This window comes from Mesoplodon mirus (assembly GCF_964341445.2).
Source record: "Mesoplodon mirus genome assembly, chromosome: 6".
Lineage (NCBI taxonomy): Eukaryota > Metazoa > Chordata > Mammalia > Artiodactyla > Ziphiidae > Mesoplodon > Mesoplodon mirus.
The window spans coordinates 19,393,699-19,417,999 of NC_138982.1; the positions used below are offsets into that span (position 1 = coordinate 19,393,699).

At 41.7% G+C, this 24,301-nt stretch overlaps 1 protein-coding gene across 2 annotated transcripts in view; it reads left to right on the forward strand.

Annotated features, from left to right (window-relative positions):
* The window catches only part of ARHGEF26 (Rho guanine nucleotide exchange factor 26), a 146,440-nt gene extending 122,896 nt beyond the window's left edge, over positions 1-23,544 (forward strand). For both annotated transcript variants that reach the window (XM_082625676.1, XM_082625675.1), the window contains 4 exons: positions 832-1,041; positions 13,254-13,321; positions 14,618-14,722; positions 21,329-23,544. In XM_082625676.1, the coding sequence (XP_082481802.1) occupies positions 832-1,041; positions 13,254-13,321; positions 14,618-14,722; positions 21,329-21,471 (526 nt within the window). In that variant the 3' untranslated portion in view covers positions 21,472-23,544. The remainder of the gene's footprint in view (positions 1-831; positions 1,042-13,253; positions 13,322-14,617; positions 14,723-21,328) is intronic.
* The last annotated feature ends 757 nt before the right edge of the window (positions 23,545-24,301 follow it).

A 24,301-nucleotide genomic window follows, 5' to 3' on the forward strand; every position in this document is an offset into this window, starting at 1 on the left:
GAGTGTGAGTAGGTTTGGGACGACCTCTATCCTGCGGATGGGGGTAAGGCTGGGGAAGTATAGCTGTTCAAGCCTTACCATGATGCATGCGTGTCTCACTTGTTGCAAGGAAATGCCAGGAAAATGTAAAATAACACGTAGAGGGTTTAATAATTTTTTTTTTAAATTTTTATTGGAGTATATTTGATTTACAATGTTGTGTTAGTACAGCAAAGGGCATCAGTTATACATGTACATATATCCACTCTTTTTTTAGATTCTTTTCTCATATAGGCCATTACAGAAAATTGAGTAGAGTCCCCTGTGCTATACAGTAGGTGCTAATAATTGTTTTTAATATTGCTTTTATATGTAAGATACAATTTAGTATACTACAGAAAAATAGTAATTAACAGGTTTAATTTTGGAGGGTTGTATTGACTCGTCATCAGTAGATTAATTCAGAGTCCAATTCCTATTTTAAAATAATCATTCACTGGCTTCCCTGGTGGCGCAGTGGTTGAGAGTCCGCCTGCCGATGCAGGGGACACGGGTTCGTGCCCCGGTCTGGGAAGATCCCACATGCTGCGGAGCGGCTGGGCCCGTGAGCCATGGCCGCTGAGCCTGCGTGTCCGGAGCCTGTGCTCCGCAACGGGAGAGGCCACAACAGTGAGAGGCCTGCGTACCGCAAAAAATAATAATAATAAAATTAAAAAATAAAAAATAAAATAAATCATTCTCTCCCTGTCCTCCTTCCCTCCCCTGCCACCTTCCCCCAAAATGTGATTTGGAAACCGATGTCAGAGTCATCCACTGAATTACTGATGTGTTCTTTTTCCCTCTTCCTTACAGTGAAGAAAGTTACAATGTCAATGATTATTCCTTAAGAGATCAGCTACTGGTGGAGTCCTGTGACAGTGAAGAGCTTAATTCTTCTCCAGGGAAGAACAGTTCCACAGTGCTTTATTCAAGACAGAACTCTGCCAGTCACCTCTTTACGCTGACCGTCCTTAGTAACCACGTGAACGAGAAAGTGGAGATGCTGCTGGGCGCTGAGACTCAGTAAGTATGTGCGAGGAGAGGGTTTCAGAATATCTGCTGTCGGTCTTCCCTACCTAATTACCCTTGGTCCACAGACTCCCTCAAAACAGTAAACTCTACCTACTATTTATTTTTTTTTATTGATTACCTGTTACGCACCAAGCATAGGTCTGGGTGCTTTATACAGATGCTTGTCTTCTCACTGTGATCTTCTCAGTGTCCTGAGAGATGGATAGTGTTATTTTCATCCCATGACTCCTGATGGATGTGTTGTGCTTTAGGTGGTGTGCTTTTATATTTACAGAGTGTTTTAAAAATCATTTTATTTTAATCATTGATAAAATTATGACCCAGGAGCCCTAGGAATATGACCTAACTGGTAGTTTGATCCTAGGCCTGAGTTTTCTTAGCTACTGAAATTGAAGTCATTTTGTATCACCTACCTTCGACCAGGCAGCAGAAAGACCAGTGATTTCTGTCAAAAGAGATACTCAGTTTGGGGAAATATGTTTGTTGCAGGGAGGGGAACCCTTTCCAGGGCCCGAGGAAATGGACTCTTGTCTAACACTTGGAAATGAATTGTCTGAGGAGACACACGTACTGAAAAAGCAAAACACTTTATTGGGAAGGGGTGCCTGGGCGGAGAGCAGCAGGGTCAGGGAACCCAGGAGGACTGCTCTGCCATGTGGCTCTCGGTCTCAGGTTTTATGGTAATGGGGTTAGTTTCTGGGTTGTCTCTGACCAATCATCTTGCTTGTGCCCATATTTGATCTGACCCAGGGTCCTCTCTGGTGGTTCGCACATGTCTCAGCCAAGATGGTTCTAGCATGACTGTTTCTGGGAGGTTGGCGCACATTATGGGCTGGCATCTCCTCCCTCCTTTCGGCCCCTCCTGAATTCTCCTGGTTAGTTTTCCACGGCAGTACCGTGTCCTTATCAGGACCTCCTGTTGTGAGACAACTCAATGCAAGTGGTTATCATCGTGCCTAGCCAAGGTGGGCAGTTTCATCAACATGTTGATGATCCCTCTTTCCCATCCAGAGTTTATGCAGAGGCAGAAGCCACCCTGTTTGTGCCTGCAGTTTCACCAGCAGTTAGTAGGCAGTCCATCCTCACACAGGATGAAGGGAATGGGGCTTCATTGTCAAGTCCCCCCGTGCTGCTACTGAACCAGACTTGGGTCTGCTTGCCCGTGCACAGTAAAGCCAATCTACCGACACACCGGGTTGTGGTGAAGGAAAGTGCAGTGTTTATTGTAAAGGCACCAATACAGGAGGATGGGTGACTCGCACTCTAAAAACCCTGAAATCCCCGAAGGAAAGACCACGTGAGGGAGGGGGTCACAGGGTATGTGATCAGCTCGTGCACAATTCTCTGGTTGGTTGGTGTTGAGGTAACACGGTGGTTGACATTATGAATCCTTAGGTGCCAGTCGGTCTGGGGGGCTCACGATCATCAAGTAGTTAAGTTCTTCCATTTGGTGGTGGTTTTAGCATCTGTAAAACAACTCAGGAAATGTGCATCAGGTACTGTTACCTAGGTTCTTCAGAGGGGAGCAAAAACAGAGGGTTTTGGCGGAGTCGGGGTGCTGTCTGTCTTGGGAAGGCCCTGTAGGGTCCTGTTCGGTTACATCACGACTTTGTCCATTTAGAGATAGTTGACCCATTTGTTTGGAAACTGGAAACCTCCTCTTAGAACAATCATAGGCAGGTATTATGTTGGGTCAGAGGGTGGAACAGTGGAGGGAAAGGAGAAGTTCCCTAATTCTTGGTCCCCTGGGGTTCCTACACCGTCTCCCACTTGGCTCCTACGTGGTGTGATTAAAATGGATTGGCAGGTCTTGAATAACAACCCTAAGACTGTAACAGAACCTTAGCGAAAGCCAACCCAAAGAGATAATCTCCACTTTTTAAGAGTATTTTAACAGGGTCCCTGGATTGTTAGAGAGATATAAGAAAAGAAAAAAAAAAGCCATCCACATAAAAACGATAAATGCTCATTTCATGTTTTTGGCACTAGAAGTAACTTTTCCAAGGGTGAAGAAAACCAAGAGGGGCAGGGTGATAGAAAGCTATTTGAGATTTAAAAACAGCCGAAAGAGAGTATTCCAAAGGCGCTCAAGAGCTAACAGAGGGAATGAATAAGAAAAGGAGCGTCATCCTCTGTGTTTGTTTATAAAACAAAGAAATACCTCTTCCTAAGGTCCCAGAATTCTTCCAGGAAACGGCTGGAAAGCCCTGCTGCATTCCAAGGATGCTCCTCTGTGTTTTCCCCTCTGGGGAGGGCACCTCCGGGAGGTGCAGTGCTTGCTGGTCTGTGCAGGTGACCAGCAGGGGACACACCCAAGACCAGGGCTGAGGAAGGCATTTCTTTGACTCTAAAAATGATTAAACCCCTTGGCCTGCGAAGACAGACCTAGACCTCTTCTGTTTGGGGAAGCCTCTCTTAAAAGAGAGAATTTAATATGCCTGACCTTTGGATCTTAAAGGACTTTGAAGATGAAAAAGTTTTAAACACTTTGGAGATTACTGCTTGTTATAAAGAATTCTCAGAAATGAAGGTTTTATTTTGTCTTTTTTAGTAAGGGAGAAAGTGTTGTTGGTTTCGCTTTACATTTTCCTTTTCTCTGTGTTTATAAGGATCGTTTGCTCTTTATCAGCAGAGCTTTTCCTGACTGTCTCGTTCATAATTTATGTAATCTCTACTGCTGGTTTCTGAGATTATTCCAAGAGAGTAGGCTGTAAACCAGCATGTCCAGTTTTTACACCAAGGCTAGATCCTTTCCTGGGATGTTCTGTAGCCTTTGTTCCACCCTCTTGCCTTTTGATCTTGCCATGGACTGAATGGATGTTCATTTCCTCAATGAGAAATGTTCTCAGATTATCTAGTTATGTCACCCGTAAACCCGTGGGTATGACTCATATTTGTAGTTCTTTAATTAATAGCAAGAGAACATTCCAGAAGGGGCGAGGGGCGGCTGTCTCCTTGGGTACGGAAGGAGTGACTCCCTCACTCCCTTCCCCCCCCAACTCAATTACAGTTAAAGTAAATAACTGGAGAAATACTTTTAAACCTACAAGGCATAAAGTATCATTGGTACTGAAAGAAAATATATGACAGCCAGGATGCACTTTCCTTAAAAGAAAACACAACAAAACCAAAAAACACCCAATCAACTTTTAAAAGTCTAGTGAGTTGTTACATGCTGTATTTGGAAATGTGCAGGCCAGCTCTGGGTTACCTGGTTTTGAGCAATCAGAGTTTTGGCCTATGTAGGATGTTTTCTTTGCTTCTAAGATTTGCCAGATGTATAGGTGAGTATGTTTTTTAACTTTTCTCTCTTTTATGTTATACATGGTTAAAATGGTCCATTAGCAATCGAGTTGAGAAGGTTTTCACCACCACCCAGGCCTTGAGTAATTGCAGAATTTCAGACCAGTCGATTACATTCTTTGGCTACTTATTCTTTGGTTTGAAAAAGAATAGGGTTTGTACCTAAATATTTACCTTCTTTGAGAAACTGTTGGTAGTAGAGGCACCTGGGGCTATAGGGAATGTGAAATCAGCCGAAGGAAGGGTGGGTGCAGCTGTTTGGCCCAAGGACGGTTCAAGTATTATAAGGCAGTGAAGTTGTGGAAGAACAGATCAATAGCTTTGATGACATAAAGAATGCAGAAAAGCTCACCAAAAGGAAATGGGGCAAACACTTAGTGAGCATCTGGGATGTGCCAGGCACAGGGCCAGCTAGAGAGCATGAAGGGAGCCTTGGCTGTTTCTAGAGAAAGGATGGTGCTTCAGAGCTGAAGCATATAAGTAAGATGACTGTACATCTTGGTTTCTTTGGGATCAGTGTTATGTCTGTTGTTCTGGCAAAATTAAGAATAGCACCCTCTTTGACTTTCCAAAGTGTCTTTAGACGATAAAATACGTTGTGACCCTAATTATAGGTCTGTAGTCCAACTCCCTCAGTTTCCTCCCAGGTGTAAGATGAGACTCAAAAAGGTGAAGCGATTTGCCTAAAGTCACACAGGAGGTGAGTTACTGCCAAAATGGGACTGGACCTTGGCCTTCCTGAATCTGAAATTCTTTCTAATAACAAATTCTAAGCTTCTTACTGAGAAGCTGCCATCTTGGAGACTATTCCACCCCCATCTTGCTGCTCAACTTGGCTCTGGAAGGGAAACTCCAGGAAGCTAGTTGCTATTAAATGTGAAAAACTACTAAAATGTGACTTTTTAAGTTCATAGACTTAAAATGAAAAAGTTGGTGGTAAATTTAAGGCATCATGTGGTTTGAAATATTTTATAATAAAATGCTGACTAGATGTTGCATCCCTCAAATTATCTTCCATTTAAAACTTCCTTTTTTGTTCCTCTGCCTATGTTTTTTCTACTTCCTGGAATGCCCTTCTCAGAACTCCTTGAATTACCAAATATTTTACTTCTCAGGGCTCACGCCAAGTGCCAAGTCTTTCCTCTACAAGGAGGCCCCTCAGTGATCTTGTCCCCGAGAATTCCAAGTGCTTGCTGTGTGTGCCCCTCTTATTAGTTCATTTTTCTCCTGCTGTTTTCTGTCTTGCCCACCCTCTGCTGTACAGCTCCTGGCCCCCGACTCACCCCTAAGTCTCTCCTTCCCTTTACAGCTGCACCTCTCAAGAGAGCAGCTTTCATTTCTCCCTATTTACTCAGTGAATTTTTGTTGTGCACCTGCATCCTTTCAGGTGCTATTCTAAGTGCTGGGATGTAGCAGTGAACAGTGCAGAGACCAGACCCCTGCCCTCTGGGGGCTTCTGTTCCACTGAAGAACCTATGCCTGTGTGCCTCCTGCCCTCAAGGAGGTGACTTTGGTGGCACTGAACTTTTGCCAGGCTGCCTGGGCAGATGGCCTACAGTGAACTGGTGGGAAAGCATTTCTTCATCCAATTTTAAAAATAAATAAGTGCAGTGGAAACAGTAAAGCCAGGAATGTATTCCGGAGTGTGAAGTGCTGGGATGGGGATCTGTCCTCTAAATTAGATGGCAGAGGAAGACTTCTGCAGGTGACATTTGGGACTGAGCCCTGAGTGCCTGGAAGGAATCCATCCATGGGAAAATGCAGGGCCAGAACGGTCCAGACAGAGGGCACAGCAAGTGCCAAACTCCTAGAGAAACAAGTTCGAGGCCATCAAACTTGGCTTGAACGTAGTGAAACTGGCTAGATCAGAATAAGCCAGGGAGAGAGTGGGTGGTTGAGAGGCTGGTGGAGCCCAGAGCATTTTATTTTATAAATTTATTTACTTATTTGTTTGTTTGTTTTTGTTTGGCTGTGTTGGGTCTTCGTTTCTGTGCGAGGGCTTTCTCTAGTTGTGGTAAGCGGGGGCCACTCTTCATCGCGGTGCGCGGGCCTCTCACTGTTGCGGCCTCTCCTGCTGCGGAGTACGGGCTCCAGATGCGCAGGCTCGGTAGTTGTGGCTCATGGGCCGAGTTGCTCTGCGGCATGTGGGATCTTCCCAGACCAGGGCTCGAACCCGTGTCCCCTGCATTGGCAGGCAGATTCTCAGCCACTGCGCCACCAGGGAAGTCCCAGTCCACGGGAGTCTTGATGTTGAGATGGACTGTGGTCTGTGCGAGGAGATGGAAACCTAACATTGTGGAGGTGGAGACAACAGGACCAACTGAAGAACAGGATGAGTTGGGGTGGCTGTGAGTGAAAGAGGGGAATTGATGATGCTTTGGATTTTTGGCTTGAGCAGCTGACGCCCTATATTGAGTTACTCCTTGACCGTCTTCAGTATGGTGTCTTCCTCTGCCACCCAGTTGAGGGCGCTCCATCAGAAGATGAGCAGTGGCTTCCTAGGTACCACACCCAGCAGGTCAGTCTTCCACTTTCTTTACCTCTAATATCATTTAATTTTGTTAGCTGCCCAGCTCTGACATTAACCCCCTTTTTGCGACATTCTCAAGCTGTTATCTGTGTGCTCTTAGTTTTTCTCCCACATGTAACCTTTCCTCTTCACTTCCCCTTCAGAAATGCAGCCTGTCTGGAACCAGTCATCACCAGTACGCTCTGCTTTCCCTGACACACACATTTCTGTGAATGGTACCCTTGACACCATTTCAAGTTACCCAGTCTGGAGACTTGGTGTCATTTCTGATGCTTCTAGATCTGAACAGATCCATCCTGGACTGGTTCTTTCTGTATGAAACGCTGTTGCATCTTCCCACATGGTTCCATCCCACTACCTCCTTCCCAGGGCAACCCATACATCCCTTATCTTTTGAACCACCCTCAAAGCCTCCTAACCATTCTTCTCTCCAATCAGTTCTTCACGGTTTTATTACTAATCCCCACACTCAGCTTCAGTTTTGTCCTTTTCTCACTTTGTATGTAGCAGGTTCCCAATAAATATTTTTTGGAATTGCCCTACAACTAATAAAATTTGCTTTTCTATATCCAAGGCAAGGTAGACTAGTAGCAGCATGTAGAGAAATACTGCTCCTCTCTATCAGTCTCTATTCACTGGGGTTTTTGTTTGTTTGTTTGTTTTGTGCTGCTAGAGCAAGTTTTATCTAAATTCCACTTGTTTTTCAACATTTTCTGTCAAGGATGTGGTTAAACTTTCTTTTTAGCATGTACCTCTAAGCCATACCGGGTTATATCTGTTTGCTTGTTAAAGATCTTAAGTCATTGCATTATTAATGAGACAGTGGTTGGTGGAAAATACAGAAGCTTACCCTTGATAAAAGGACAAGGGAGGAATGTTTTACTAATGTCACTTTTCCCTCTGGGCCTTCCAAGAGGAATGTTGAAGGCCGAGAGCCCCCTTTGTCTGCCTTCATTAAAATGAAGCCCAGACAGCTGCAGCTGGCACAGAGCAACGCTGTGGCAAGTGGCGTCCTTGGCTTCCTGAGTCCATAATGGAATTTGGATGGCATTTGGGTCCAGCCTGTGCAGAGATGAGACACAAGGACACGTTCAGTAATGAACGAAAACTTTCTTCACCCGTTCTATTTAGCTATGAGATATAATCACCTTCAGCTGTAAGCAAAGGCCCTTTTCAAAGTTTCTGTCTCACAAATTGAACCAGACGCCTAATAGTCCTGTCAGCCATTCTGACAACCCATTCCTGGGCCCTCCTGATAAAGGGGCATTGTTTGCAGGCAGTCTTTTGCTCTCTTCCTGCTTCTGTTAATGATTTAATTAACAGGAAGTAAATAGGATGGGATAAAATTGTAAATAGTCGTCTGACATACTCTTCATCCTTTAAGAAAAATCCACATATAGAGATCACAATTTGTATGGAAAAAAATGTATTTATTACAGATTGTAGTATTTTTTTCTTCGTTGAATCTATGTCCAATAATCTTTTACATTTGTACAGTGCCCGTCAAGATACTTAAATCTTTGGTGATTTCTCATCACTGACCTCCAGTAAAACAGGAGAGCAGGTGATGGTGTGGGTCTTTTTTCCAAGGAAACAGGTAATTGACCCACTTAAGGTTAACTTCAGGATTCTGGACCAGACTAGATCTCATGAGCTGTTTGATATGATAAACAGGAAACAGTTGATTTAACTATATAACATGTCATGGAATCTAAATTTCTAGAACTCTTAGTGGGCTAGGGGAACTACTTTGCTTTGGTTAGATTTTTTAAATTATTAAGTTGAGCTGGTGTCCAGCTTTATAAGGCTTTGTTGCACAGCATTCATGAGGATGATTTTTGCCCTGTGGGTTTTCTTTAATGGATCAGCTTATTGAACTCATCTCGTTGAATTGAATCTGTGTGCCTTTGTCTTTTGCTCTGTCTGCTTCCTCATTGAAGGAAGGCTGTGAAGAGCAAGAGGCTCCATTTTACTCACTTGGCAGCCCCAGCCTGGCACAGGGCTCCTGCAAAGGCAGGGACTTGGTGAATGTTGTTTGAAGGAAGGAGGGGTCAGGAGCGCCTTAGAAGTTGATCTGCCCTGGGTCCCCATTAGCGGCATTGCTGATTCTGGCACTTGGGGCAAAGGGAAATCTCAGCTGGGTGTGGCATGGATTGTGAATTCGTGTTGTCTTACCTCGTCCCTGGAGAAAACAGGTGTGAGCCTTGGACTTGATATCTAAATTTAATAATGGGTATGTCTAGGCCCGGGGTTTTCTTGTTCTTAAGAGTTCCATTTTATGTGGAGTGAGTCTCCTCCCTGCTTTAGAGATGCAGTGCTTTCTGCCTCGTGATGGGAGGGAGCTCCTTGGCATGGCTCTCGGAAGCCCTGGGTAACGTCATGCGGTTTTGATGGCATCTCAGAGGGGGTGGGACTGATTCAATTGAAGACATTTCAAGAAGCGGCTCCTTCCAGCGAGGCAATAAGGACTGTCTTGCTCTGTCCTCTGGAGCCCCTGTGAGGGGCTGCCATGTCGAAGGGATGCCATTAGCATTCAGGCAGCATGCTACAGGAGTGGAAGATTGCACCTGGACTTCTAGAAACTGGTTGCAGGGTGAGGCTGCTGCCACGACCGGCCACTCAAATGCCAGAGATGGTCCACGGCTGGGAGGTCTGACCTGAAGGACTGCAGACAGCAGTGAGGGCCATGTGAAGATGTCATGGTAAGCCAAAGATGAGTCTGACACGTCTGGGTGTGGCATGTGGAGACGCAAATGGATCGTTTTAGGTTACTCTTGGCAAACAGCTCTTCCATCCTTAAGATATTGTTTAGCTTTCAATTGCCTTTGTACTTTGGAAATTCTAGTTGAGCCTGAATTTTAAAAATCTTACCCAACAAAGACGTATCAAAGATTTAAGTGTTTGCTTGGGATTATCTGAAAGGAGGTTGTGGTTTACTTGTTCCTTATAAAACCACCCTGAAGGCTTTTGTCCTGTATTAGAGACAGAGTTTTTAAAAGCAAGACAGTGTCATCCGTTTTTACATAAACTGTGCACATTACTACTTGACTCACCAGCTCGACCAGGGCCCAGCCTCATTTTCTTTTCAGTCTGTCTGTCTTTCAGCAGACTGCAGTTCGCACCCTTCCTGCCGTCCCTCGTTAGTTTGTGAGCACCTGCTAGGGAGCACCACGTCTTTGATCCCCGGCTGCCTGGCTTATATTCTGACACTACCACTTAGCAGTTTTACTGTGAGCAGGCACTTAACAGTTCAGACTTCAGCTTCGTCCTCTGGAAAAAATTCGGAATAATAACGGTAATACTTGCAAAATGGTTGTAAAGATTAGACTAGATGGTACTTGCCAAATACAGAAAAGCACAGTACCTGGCAAATATGTGACCCCCTATGCTACTTAGAACAAGATCCAGTTACTGTCCTTGGGGAGTTTATGGCCCAGTCAGAGAAACAGACTAGTCCATAAAAGATCGGGGGGTCAGTGAGTAGTAGTGATTTACGTGAGGTCAGGGTTTACAGAGCTCCTGTTATGTGCAGGCAGTTATGGAGATAAGGTGCCTGGCTTCAGGAGGCCTACAGCTGCCAGGCAGTATGACAGAGCTGTGCAGAGGGGGGCGTGGGAACAGGATTCCCAAGAATGGGATGGGGACGGAAGTGTGGGTTCACACATCAGAGGCGGCCACCTGGAGGAGGTGAGGCTTTTGTTTTCAATATTGAGTAGATGTGTTGAACAAAAGAAGCCAGATACCAAAGTGGACAATATTACAGGATTCCACTTTCATAAAGTTCAAGATTGGCAAAACTTGTCTATGTGATGGAAATCAGAACAGCAGTTACCTTTGCAGGAGGTTATTGATTGGAAAGGGACAAAAAAGGAACCTCCTGGCACGTTGGTGTCTTGATCTATGGGCATGTGTACGCGGTTGTACCTAAGTAAACACAGATCTGTATACACTGAAGATTAGTGCAGTGTTTTATGTGTGTGTTCTTGAATAAAGCAATCAAATAGTGATGATGAATGGGCACAGCTCGGTAAAAACAGGGGGAAGGTCATACTTGAGAGTGAGAAAAACAAATAGGAAAGGTGTGGAACAGCATGTCGAGTTCCAGACTGTAAGAAGTCTGCTCTGTCTGGATGGAAGGATGGATACACGTCGGGGAGTGAAGATAGAGTGATGGTGAGAAGCATCTTTTAGGTGCAGGCCGTTGTGGGAGAAAAAAAAATTTTTTTTCTCCAAGTTATTCTGTTTAAAGTACCAGGCATAAAGGCATCCCCCCACTTTTTTTTTACTTTTTAAAAAATTTAAGTATAGTTGATTTACAATGTAGTGCCAATCTCTGCTGTATAACAGTGACTCCGTTTTACATGTTTACATTCTTTTATTAATATTCTTTTCCATTATGGTTTATCCCAGGAGATTGGATATAGTTCCCTGTGCTATACAGTAGGACCTGTTGTTTGTCCATTCCAAATATAATAGTTTGCATCTACCAACCCCAAATTCCCAATCCATCTCTCCCTTTCCCCCCTCCCCCCAGCAACTACAAGTCTGATCTCTATATCTGTGAGTCTGTTTGTTTTAGAGATAGGTTCATTTGTGCCATGTTTAGATTCCACATATAAGTGATATCATATGGTATTTGTCTTTCTCTTTCTTACTTCACTTAGTATGATAATCTCTAGGTCCATCCATGTTGCTGCAAATAGCATTATTTCATTCTTTTTTATGGCTGAGTAATATTCCATTGTATGTATGTACCATATCCTCTTTATCTATTCATCTGTCAATGGACATTCAGGTTGCTTTCATGTCTTGGCTATTGTAAATAGTGCTGCAGTGAACATTGGGGTGCATGTATCTTTTTGAATTTGAGTTTTGTCCAGGTATATGCTCAGGACTGGGACTGCTGGATCATATATTAATTCTATTTTTAGTTTTCTGAGAAACCTCCATACTGTTCTCCATAGTGGCTGCACCAATTTATATTCCCACCAACAGTGTAGGAGGGTTCCCTTTTCTCCACACCCTCTCCAGCATTTGTTATTTGTAGACTTTTTAATGATGGCCATTCTGACCTGTGTGAGGTGATACCTCATTGTAGTTTTGATGTGCATTTCTCTAATAACTAGCAATGTTGAGCATCTTTGTGCCTGTTGGCCATCTGTATGTCTTCTTTGGAGAAATGTCTATTTAGATCTTCTGCGCATTGGGTTGTTTCTTTTTTGATATTGAGTTGCATGAGCTGTTTGTATATTTTGGAAATTAAGCCCTTGTCAGTTGCATCATTTGCAAATATTTTCTCCCATTCCATAGGTTGTCTTTTTTTTTTTTTTTCCTGGTTTCCTTTGCTGTGCAAAAGCTTGTAAGTTTGATTAGGTCCCATTTCTTTTAAAAAATTTTTACTTTTTATTTCTATAAGGCATCCCTGCTTAAGAAGGTAGAGTGGCATAGTAGAATCTGACCTTCGTTTGGGTCCCTTACCTCCGAACTTCTGTGCAGTCTTCTCATCCCTTAAACAAACAGGCTTTTGGGAAGCTTACAGGAAATAATGCATGTCAAGTGCTGTATCTGCCATGTAAATGCTTCTTAAAAGATTTTCAAGTGTGTGGTTTATTTATTCACAGTACTAATTTGACTTTCTAAATCAAAAACCTGGTTACTATATTATGGAGTAATGCTTGTTCATCTGAAACTTTTGATCCTTTAGTTAAATAATTATTCTGTTTCATGTAATTGTACCTTAATATTGTTTAAAAGCTTTTGGTTGTTTTTTACCTTAAAAATCACTAAATTATTTTAAGCATTTGAGAACAAATAATTTCTATTTCACTAAGGCTCATATTTGGCAACATCTGTTGTACGAGGAACAGAACAACTTTAAATGTCAGGTTTCTCATTTATTTGGAAATGGGTTGAGTGTGGGGGAAGGAGAAGAGGGGAGGGAGTGGCGAGAGACTGATTTACTAGGATATTTTTAAATGAAATTTACTTTTTTGAAATGTTAAACATCAGATTGTGAGCGTATGAAATATCTTTTTGTGATTATAATGTATTAGTGTAATCAGATATTTGTTAAATGTTAAACTGTTATATGAGAAATTCCACTTAATAACAAGCTAAATTCATTCAGAATCTTTTGACAATGACTCGTTTGAGGCCTATTTGAGATTTCCCAGATGATCATTTTTATTTTTATTTTATTGTTTTTCATTTTTAAATAACTAACTCTTACCCTAGCTTTGAAGGCCAGCCACTTACCTCTCTAGAGAATGTCTGCCCTGTTTTCGGGGAATGCCTTTGCATTCTAGAACATACTTCATTCTGTGTCTAAGCACGGCTGAATCTCTCAACCGGATCTGCCCTCTGTGTTTAGGAGCGAGCGAGCCCGCTGGATAACTGCCCTGGGACACAGCAGCGGGAAGCAGCCTCCGGACCGAACCTGTAAGTACCTGGAGGGCCGTCTGCTCTGGAACGTGGAGGGCTCTGCCCCCTGCTGGTCGCTGGGTTATTAGTGGTTAACCTCCACAGTACCTGCTTTGTAAATTTTCTCCAAGATTTCCTTCCTGCCGCCCCACCTCAGCTCTGGATGCTCCCTGCTTTGGAAGTCAAGGGGACTGAATTCAAAGTGCAGTTCTTTGCTGTGTAAACATGGCAGATCACTGCATAGCCTTTCTGAGCCTCTTAAATCATCTGCAAGTTAGGTGCATTATTATATACAACATGGGGTTATGATAGTGAGGATTAAGTTAAATGTACATTGAAAGCCCTGCTTATACTATAAAGCTCTTAAATTCCTGTTATGGGCAATAGTAGCATGTTTAAACGTTCTCCATACTGACAGTGTGAATCTAAGCTGAAATGGATTTTTAACCTTAAGGTAAATTACTTGACCCTTCCTTTTGACTTTTTTTTTTTAAATTAAAGTAATATTAAAAAATATATTTTATTTTTCTAGGGAACTAGGTACTGGTACAGTAAAGATTAGTGTCATATGCTAAGCATCTTGTTATGCTGCTCTGGATTATTCCAGCTGGAAGGTCAAATTCAAAGAATTAGGGCAGCAAAAGTGGATATTCTGGAGCACTCAAAAATCATAGTTTTAAGCTTAGAGTCAGAGCTAAAGTGACTGGTTTGAAAGTTCTCTGGAGTCAAGTTTCATATTAAAAAAACAGTAAAAACTCAGGCCAGCCAGTAGCAAGTCACTGAAGTAAAAATTGATTTGTTATGATTGAGAATTTGGGGGAAACTAAAATGTTTTCTAAGTAACTTTTGCTTGGAGCTCCTTTTATTTCTAAACTTCTCTGGCAGCTTTTATGTGCTGTTGGGTGGGCTGGGGGAACACCCTGGATGAGAGCCAGGAGAACTGGATAGATTGTGCATTTTATCCTCATGGCCTTGGCACATACCTCATCTATCTTGACTCAGTTTCCCCAATGCACATGACTGTTTTCTGCTCTATTGTGTGATGTATCTAATGACTTCTTATCAAGGCTATTTTTGAGGGGATTCATGTATCGTAAAAGGCCTCTCTCGATTCTGAGCTTCTAAAATCCTAAAGCTCTTAGCCAAGTAAGAGAATTCCTGGGAAAGATTTTCTGCTTTTTAGGAGTCTACCTTGTTTCTATCTGTGCTGGCTTTGATTGCACAGAAAGACTAAGTGAATGCAGATTATTGATTTGTACCTGTTTTGTTTTTCCACTGCTACCGGAAGTTCATTATGTCCCCTTTTGCCCTTAGCACTGACTCAAGTGGAAATCATTAGATCATTTACTGCCAAGCAACCAGATGAACTCTCCCTGCAGGTGGCAGACGTGGTCCTCATTTATCAGTGTGTCAGCGATGGTGAGTGGGAGTGTTCTGATGGGGGTGCTGGTGGTCCAGTGTTCAGGGTCTCATTTTGTCATCACTGCTCATATTCCCTATCCCTTTGGCTTCCTCATATGCGCCTGCCTCTCCTTTATCTACACTTTATTGCTCCTAAATGTTTTTTTAATAGAATCTGGTCACATGGTTGTTATTCAAAAGGAACATGAAATGTTTTCCTTCCTTCCCAGTCCCCCAGTGACCTAGTTCTCATCTCCAGAGGTTCTTCCTTCCTCACTTAGAAAATAAAATCAGTTGGGAGACAAGATGGCAGAGTAGGACTCTAAGCTCACCTCCTCTCACGAGCATACCAAAATCACAGCTAATTGCTGAACAACCATTGATTAAAAGAAAAAAAAAAACTGGAACCTACCAAACAAGATTTTTTGTATCCAAAGGCATGAAGAAGAAACCTAATGAGACAGTAGGAGGGGTGCGCTCGTGATACAATCAAATCCCATACCCCCCCGCCCCCAAGTGGGCGACCCACAGACTGGAGAACAATTATATCACAGGAGTTTTCCCACAGAAGTGAGAGTTCTGAGCCCCATGTCAGGCTCCCCAGCCTGGGGGTCTGGCATATAGGAGGAGGAGCCCCCAGAGCATTTGGCTTTGAAAGCCAGTGGGGCTTGAGTGCAGGAGCTCCACAGGAATGGGGGAAACAGACTTTACTCTTGGAGGGCTCACACAAGGTCTCGTGTGCACCAGGACCCAGGGCAAAAGCAGGTCTGGCCCAGGCTCCTATGAAGTCACTACCTGTGGGTCTTGGAGGGGCTCCTTGGAAGTGGGGGTTGGCTTTGGCTCACTGTGGGGACATAGACACTGGTGGCAGACATACTGGGCTACATTCAACCACATGAACAATCCTGGTGGATGACATATTGGCTCATTAGTACCAAGACCTGGCTCTACCCAACAGCCTGTCGGTTCCAGTAGTGGGACACCTCAGGCCAAACGACCAACGGGGCAGGAACACAGCCCCACCCATCAGCAGACAGGCCGCCTAAAGACTTCCTGAACCCACAGGGACCTCTAGACACACCCCATGACACGGCCCTGCCTCCAGAGGGCCAAGACCCAGCCCCCTTCACCAGGGGCAGCCACCAGAAGCAAGAAAGCTACGATCCAGCAGCCTGCAGAACCGAGTACACAAATGCAGATCAGAACCTACCCTTAGACCAGTTGGTCCCTGGCCCTTCGGTGATGAGAGGGGAGTATACTGCTGAAACACACAGGACATCCCCTATAGAGGGCCATTTCTCCAGTGTTGAGAAACATAACTAACTTTCCTCATACATAAAAATACAAACAGAAATTTAAACAAATGAGATGGCAGAGGAATATATTCCAGAATGAAGGAACAAGATAAAAGCCCAGAAAAACAACTTAACTGACGTGGAGATAGGCAATCTACCTAAGAAAGAATTCCAAGTGATGATTGTAAAGATGATCCAAGAATGTGGGAAAAGAATGGATGCACAGAGCTAGAAGTTACAAGAAGTTTTTAACAAAGGTTAGAAAAGGTAAGAAAACCAAACAGAGTTGAAGAATACAGTAACTGAAATGAAAAGTGCACCTAGAAGGACTCAATAGCAGAATAAATGAGGCAGAAGAATTGATAAGTGAGCTGGAAGACAGAGTGGTAGAAATCACTGCCACAGAACAGAATAAAGAAAAAAGAATGAAAAGAAATGAAGACAGTTCAAGAGACCTGGGACAACATCAAATGCACCAACATTTGCATTATAGGGGTCCCAGAAGAAGAGAGAAAGGTCCTGAGAAGATATTTTAAGAGATAATAGCTGAAAAATTCCCTAGCACGAGAAAGGAAACAGTCACTCAAGTCCAGGAAGCACAGAGTCCCATATAGGATAAACCCAAGGAAGAAGACACCGAGACACACAGTAATCAAATTGACAAAAATGAAAGATATAAGAGAATCCCCATAAGGTTATCAGCTGATTTTTCAGCAGAAACTCTGCAAACCAGAAGGGAGAAGGGAAAAACCTACAACCAAGAATGCTCTACCCAGCAAGGTTCTCATTTAGATTTGATGGAGAAGTCAAAAGCTTTACAGACAGGCAAAAGCTAAGAGAATTGAGCACCACCAAACCAGCTTTACAACAAATGCTAAAGGAACTGCTCTAGGCAGCAAAGAAAAGGCTACAAGAAAAAACAAGAAAATTACAAAATGGAAAAGCTTACCGGTAAAGGCAAACATACAGTAAAGGTAGGAAATCATCCACACAAAATTATGATATCTAAATCAGTAATCATGAGAGGAGGAGAGTACAAATGCAGGATATTTGGAATGCATTTGAAATTAAGAGATCAGCAACTTAAAACAATGATATATATATATGGACTGCTATATCAAAACCTCATGGTAACCACAAACCAAAAATGTATAATAGATATACACACAAAAAAGAAAAAGGAATCCAAACACAACACTAAAGATAGTCATCAAATCACAAGAGAACAAAAGAGAAAAGAAGGAAAAAGACCTACAAAAACAAATCCAAAACAATTAACAAAATAGCAGTAAGAACATACATATTGTTACCTTAAACATAAATGGATTAAACGCTCCAACCAAAAGACATAGGCTGGCTGAATGGATACAAAAACAAGATCCATATACAGGCTGTCTACAAGAGACCCACTTCAGATCTAGAGACATGTACAGACTGAAAGTGAGGGGATGGAAAAGGGAATTCCATGCAAAAGGATTTCCAAATCAAAACAAAGCTGGAGTAGCAATACTCACATCAGACAAAATGGACTTTAAACTAAAGACTGTTACAAAAGACAAAAAAGGACACCACATAATGATCAAGGGATCAATCCAAGAAGAAGAAAGAACAATTGTAAATAGATAAGCACACAGCATAGGATCACCTCAATATATAAGGCAAATGCTAACAGCTGTAAAGGGAGAAATTGACAGTAACACTATAATAGTGGGGGACTTTAACACCTCACATCAATGGACTGATCATTCAGACAGAAAATCAATAAGGAAACACAGGCCTTATATGACACTCTAGACCACATCGACTTAATTGATATTTATAGAGCATTCCATCTGAAAGCAGCAGAATACACATTCTTTTCAAGTGCACATGGAACATTCTCCAGGGTAGATCACATGCTGGGCCACAAAGCAAGCTTTGGTAAATTTTAAAAAATTGAAATCATATCAGCATCTTTTCTGACCACAACACTATGAGATTAGAAATCAACTACAAGAAAAAACACCAACATGTGGAGGCTAAACAATATGCTACTAAACAACCAATGGATCTCTGAAGAAATCAGAGGAAATCAAAAAATACCTAAAGACAAATGAAAATGAAAACATGACGATCCAACCCTATGGGATGCAGCAAAAGCAGTTGTAAGAGGAAAGTTTATAGTGATACAAGCTTACCTCAGGAAACAAGAAAAGTCTCAAATAACCTACCTAACCTCACACCTAAAGCAACTAGAGAAAGAACAAACAAAACCCAAAATTAGTAGAAGGAAAGAAATCATAAAGATCAGAGCAGAAATAGAGACTAAGAAAACAGTAGAAAAGGTCAATGAAACTAAAAGCTGGTTCTTTGAAAAGATAAACAGAATTGATAAACCTTTAGCAAGACTCATCAAGAAAAAAAGGGCCCAAATCAATAAAATTAGAAATTAAAAAGAAGTTATAGCTGACACCATGGAAATACAAAGGCCCATAAAGAGACTACTACAAGCAACTATATGCAAATAAATTGGATAACCTAGAAGAAATGGACAAATTCTTAGAAAGGTGCAATCTCCCAAGACTGAACGAGGAAGAAGTAGAAAACATGTGCAGACCAATTACAAGCACTGAAATTGAATCTGTTTTAGAAACTCCGAATAAACAAAAGTCCAGGACCAGATGGCATCACAGGCGAATTCTACCAAACATCTAGTGAAGAGTTAACACATATCCTCTGAAACTATTCCAAAAAACCGCAGAGGACAGAACACTTCCAAACTCGCTCTACAAGGCCATAATCATCCTGATACAAACCCTCAGCTAACATCATACTCAATGGTGAAAAGCTGAAAGTATTTCTTCCAAAATCAGGAACAAGACAAAGGATGTCCACTCTCACCACTTTTATTCAACATAGTTCTGAAAGTCCTAGCCACAGCAATCAGATGAAAAAGAAATAAAAGGAATCCAAATTGGAAAAGAAGAAGTAAAACTGTCACTGTTTGCAGATGACATGACACTGTAAATGACACTATAAATAGAAAATCCTAAAGATGCTACCAGAAAACTACTAGAGCTCATCAGTGAATTCAGTAAAGTCACAGGATACAAATTAATACACAGAAATCTGTTGCATTTCTATATACTAACAGCAAAAGATCAGAAAGAGAAATTAAGGAAAGAATCCCATTTACCATTGCATCAATAAGAATAAAATGCCTAGGAATAAACCTACCTAAGGAGACAAAATACCTGTACTCTGAAAACTATAAGATGCTGATAAAAGAAATTGAATATGACACCAACAGATGGAAAGATATACCGTGTTCTTGGATTGGAAGAATCAATGTTGTCAAAATGCCTCTAAGACCCAAGGCAATCTATAGATTCAACACAATCTCTATCATATTACCAATGGCATTTTTCACAGAACTAGAACAAAAAATTTTACAATTTGTGTGGAAACACAAAAGACCATGCATAGCCAAAGAAAAACAGCTGGAGAAATCAGGCTTCCTGACTTCAGACTATACTACAAAGCTACAGTAATCAAGGCAGAATGGTACTGGCACAAAAACAGTACATAGATCAATGTAACAGGTTAGAAAGCACAGAAATAAACCCATGCACCTATGACCACTTAATCTACAACAAAGGAAGCAAGAATACACAATGGAGAAAAGACAGTCTCTTCAATAAGTGGTGTGGGGAAAACTGGACAGCTACATGCAAAATAATGAAATTAGAACATTCTCTAACACCACACACAAAAAGAAAGTCACAATGGATTAAAGACCTAAATGTAAGACCAGATATGATAAAAACTACTAGAGGAAAACATAGGCAGAACACTCTGACATAAATAGTAGCAATATCTTTTTGGATCTCTTTCCTAGAATAATGGAAGAACAAAAATAAAGAAATGGGACCTAATTAAACTTAAAAGTTTTTGCATAGCAAAGGAAACCATAAACAAAATGAAAAGACAACCTATGGAATGGGAGAAGACATTTGCAAATGATGCAACTGACAAGGGATTAATCTCTGAAATATACAAACAGCTCTTACAGCTCAGTATCAAAAATACAAACAACCCAATCAAAAAATGGGCAGAAGATCTAAATAGACATTTCTCCAAAGAAGACATACAGATGGCCAAAAAGCACATGAAAAGATACTCAACATCACTAATTATTAGAGAAATGCAAATCAAAACTACAATGAGGTCACCTCACTCTGATCAGAATGGGCATCATTAAAAAGTCTACAAATAAATGCTGGAGAGTGTGTGGAGAAAAGGCAACCCTCCTACACTTTTGGTGGGAATATAAATTGGTGCAGCCACTATGGAGAATAGTATGGAGGTTCCTTATAAAACTAAAAATAGAGCTACAATACGATCCAGCAACCCCACTCCTAGGCATATATCCGGAGAAAACCATAATTCAAAAAGATATATGCACCCCAATGTTCACTGCAGCACTATTTACAATAGCCAAGACATGGAAGCAACCTAAACATCCAGTGACAGGTGAATGGATAAAGATGATGTGGTACATATATACAATGGACTACTACTCAACCATAAAAATGAATGAAATAATGCCATTTACAGCAACATGGCTGTACCTCAAGATTATCATACTAAGTATAAGCCAGACAGAGAAAGAGAAATATATGATTTCACTTACATGTGGAATCTAAAAAAGATACAAATGAACTTATATACGAAACAGACCCAAAGACATAGAAAACAAACTTACGGTTACCACAGGGCAAGGGTTGGGGGCCGGAGGGATAAATTAGGAGTTTGGGATTAACATATACACACTACTATATATAAAATAGAAAACCAACAAACACCTACTATATAGCATAGGGAATTATACTCAATATTTTGTAAAAACCTGTAAGGGAAAAGAATCTGAAAAAGATATATATATATACACACGTATGTATAACTGAAACGCTTTGCTGTACACCTGAAACTAATAGAACACTGTAAGTCAACTATACTTCAATAAAAATAAAGTAAAAAAATAAGTCATGTTCTTCCTACCCAAAACATCATCCCTTTCTGCAACTCAGCCCAAGCTCAATACTCTCCTATACACCTCACTTCAGGGCCTCTGATCATGTTCTGCCTCTCATCATGATATGCCATTGATTCCCTCTTGAAACCTTTCCCCCTGTTCCACCTCTCTCTCTCACCTTGCATCATCCGTGGTACCCAACCTGGGGCAGGATACTGCCTCTGAAATTTGCCCATATCGTCCTCGCTCGGAGCTGAACAGTCAAGATTCATCCAAATACTTGGTGCCCCATGAGGACTCTGCTCTTCTTTGCAGGCTGGTATGAAGGGGAAAGACTGCGAGATGGAGAAAGGGGCTGGTTTCCTATGGAATGTGCCAAGAAGATAACATGTCAAGCTACAATTGATAAGAATGTGGAGAGAATGGGACGTTTGCTGGGACTGGAGACCAACGTGTAGCCTCTCTGATGGTATTTTGTCACTGGGAGATCTGCACTACATCATGGTGGGCTGGCTGGTTCAAGGCCGGTTTTGATGTTAATTTTAACACAGCCTATTTAAAGAAAGGAAACACTTGCCTTTAAGCTTGCCAGGTGGTTCTCTCAGGAGAACAGCTACTGGACTGGATAGTTAGTCCACGAAGCTCAGTTTGTGCATAGCAATCCTTTTGCAAACCTCTTTAGGTAAACAGAATAGCTGAGCAGTCCACTTCAGGGATCAGGCAGCCTCAGCCACTCCTAGCTGTATCATGTTCTGACATAAAATATATATATGTATGTAAGATGCTGTATCCTGGTTTCCTCTATCCTCACTTAACCAGGAACGTATGCTATCCCTCTTTAAACAATTCTCCTTCATATGGTTCTTCCAGTATGAGCAAGGTTTTATGTCTTTAAGGAATACCCAGTTTTGTAAATATTGTTCCTGCCTCTTATATTTTAGATCTGATGCTAATGCTTTCTTGATTTCAAAAGGAACTGGTAGAGTTCTGAAGGTGAGCTCAGTTGTTCTAAACCTCTTCCCAGGAAAGGGAAATTGACACTTGAATTTTTTCCACCTCTTTCCTCATTAGAAGGGAAGTAAAAGCCTTACTTTAAAGATCTTTAAAAAAAAATCCATCTCACCCAACTTCGGTCTTTGGTAAGTATATTCTAATAAAACGTAAGCTACTCTAACAACATAGAATTTAGATGGTTCATATATGTGAGGAAATCCTGAATATAGGACAGGGGTCGTACTTCTTAAAAATAGACCTATATGAGATGATAAACTGACGTGAGGCTGCTTTGCCTTCAATAATGTAAGGTTTCTGACTGTTCCTACTCCCATTTCCAAAAGGAAATTGGCTGAAACACATTTTAACAATCTTAAGGAAGATAAAATTGGACCTTAAAAGGTATCAAGAAGGCAACATGGTGTATGTACCTAGTTGCAACATAACATTTTGACCTTAATGAGAACTCATTTTATTTGCACTAAAGGCCTTGCTTGCTGGATTTGAAGTCTCTCTTAACTGCGGGTGTCAGTAGAACTTTATTTCTTCCACTAGTGCAAGGAGAGAGAAAAGTCATTGTAATAGTATGTTTCATAAAGAGGGAATTGGAGGGTTTAGAAGAGTGAGGGGAGGAGTGATTTTTTTTACTGGCAGCTACGTTCCCTCTCTATTCCATTCTCTTTCATGGAGGGGTAAAACCTGGCAAAGGGTACATCATTCAAGGACTCAGATCCATGTGTGACATGTCCCCAGCTACTGAATGCCAGCCAGTTACTCAATTGTGAGTAACTTTGCAGAAGCCCAGTGCAGGAGGTGAGTGTGCTCAGCCCACATGCTCTGTGTCCTGTCACTGCAGCAGTGAGCCTGCAGGGGGCACCTGCAGCCGCCTCGCCTGTGGATTGCTCTCCTTTATCAGTGCACACATTTCTGGGTATAAAGACATGCCAGGCCCCGAGCTCCTTGAGTTCTGGGCCAGTCTGTCAATGGAGAATAGCAGTGGACCCAGCAAGCAAGGTTTTGGGTTTGGTAAAACAAGAAATCTATCTCCTCTTTGATGTCACAGAATTTCTGGAGAAGCTAACAAATTAAAATCTAATCTAATGGAATGTTTTCATTTAGGAAGGAAGGTAAATGTGTTGCTTGCAAAGAGACCGTTTCGTATTGTTTTTGCTAACACCCTGTTGACACTAAAAAGGAACTATATGAATCCTGTGAATTAATTTATCAGTAGAGATGGTGAACAGTTTTGGAAATATGTGCATCTTATAAGTCAGAGCCTATTTAGCAAGCAGGTTAATACTATTATTAGATAAAGTGTTGTTTTATGGCAGGTATTAACTCATTCACAGTGTTTCAGTTCAACCGTGAACATGACACAGTATTGTTTTTCAAACTTAGTAGCTTCTCTGAATTGTACAGTGACTTCATTCAGTGACCTGTGGAGAACAAAAATATTCATTTTTGTCCCAATGAATTAAGACTGCTTGTACACTTTTGGCAAAATATGTGAGTTTATAAAGATTTTGTATATACTTGTTCTTTCGTGCTGATGTGATTTAATTTACTGTAGGATGTGTTCATTTCAGTACACAGTTTGCTGAATTTTGGGCCACATCAGAGTTCTACTCAAAAGGTATCTGCAGCTAACACTGAAGGTGTCTGATCTTTCTTTTTTGGGTACATATGGGCCTTAGCTGCCCTAGAAGGCTGGGGCATTTTTAAGAACTGGGCCATCCTGTTTCTTCTTATAGTTTCCACAAAACTGCATGACTGAACACCTTATCTCAAATAGTTCATGGCTTCCTAACTGCTGACCCTTGAGAGTATACACCTTATCATTCATTTTGGCCACTCAGTATCTGAACCTCTGTGCTTGGGACGTTGCACCACCTTGTGAATCTTGGTGGAAGACAAAGAATGACTCCGTGTTATTTTCTTTTCCTGAATAAAATTTTCACAAACTTAGCGGCTTAAAACATTCCTGTATGGTCTCACAGTTCTGTAGTCAGAAGTCTAGGATGGCTTGGCTGCGTTCACTGCTTAGAGTCTCAAAAGGCTGAAATCAAAGTGTTGGCTTAACTGCTTTCCAGCTCATACCTGTTATTTGCAGAGTTCCATTCCTTGTGATTGTAGGACTGAGGCTCCTGTTTCCTTGCTGGCTGCTGGAGGGTGGGGAGATTGGAGGGTACTCACAGCTTCCAGGAACTGGAATTCCTTGCCACGTGGCTCCTTCCATCTTCAAGGCAGCAGTGGCGTGTTCAGTCCTTCTCACACTTGGAATCTCTCTCATTACAT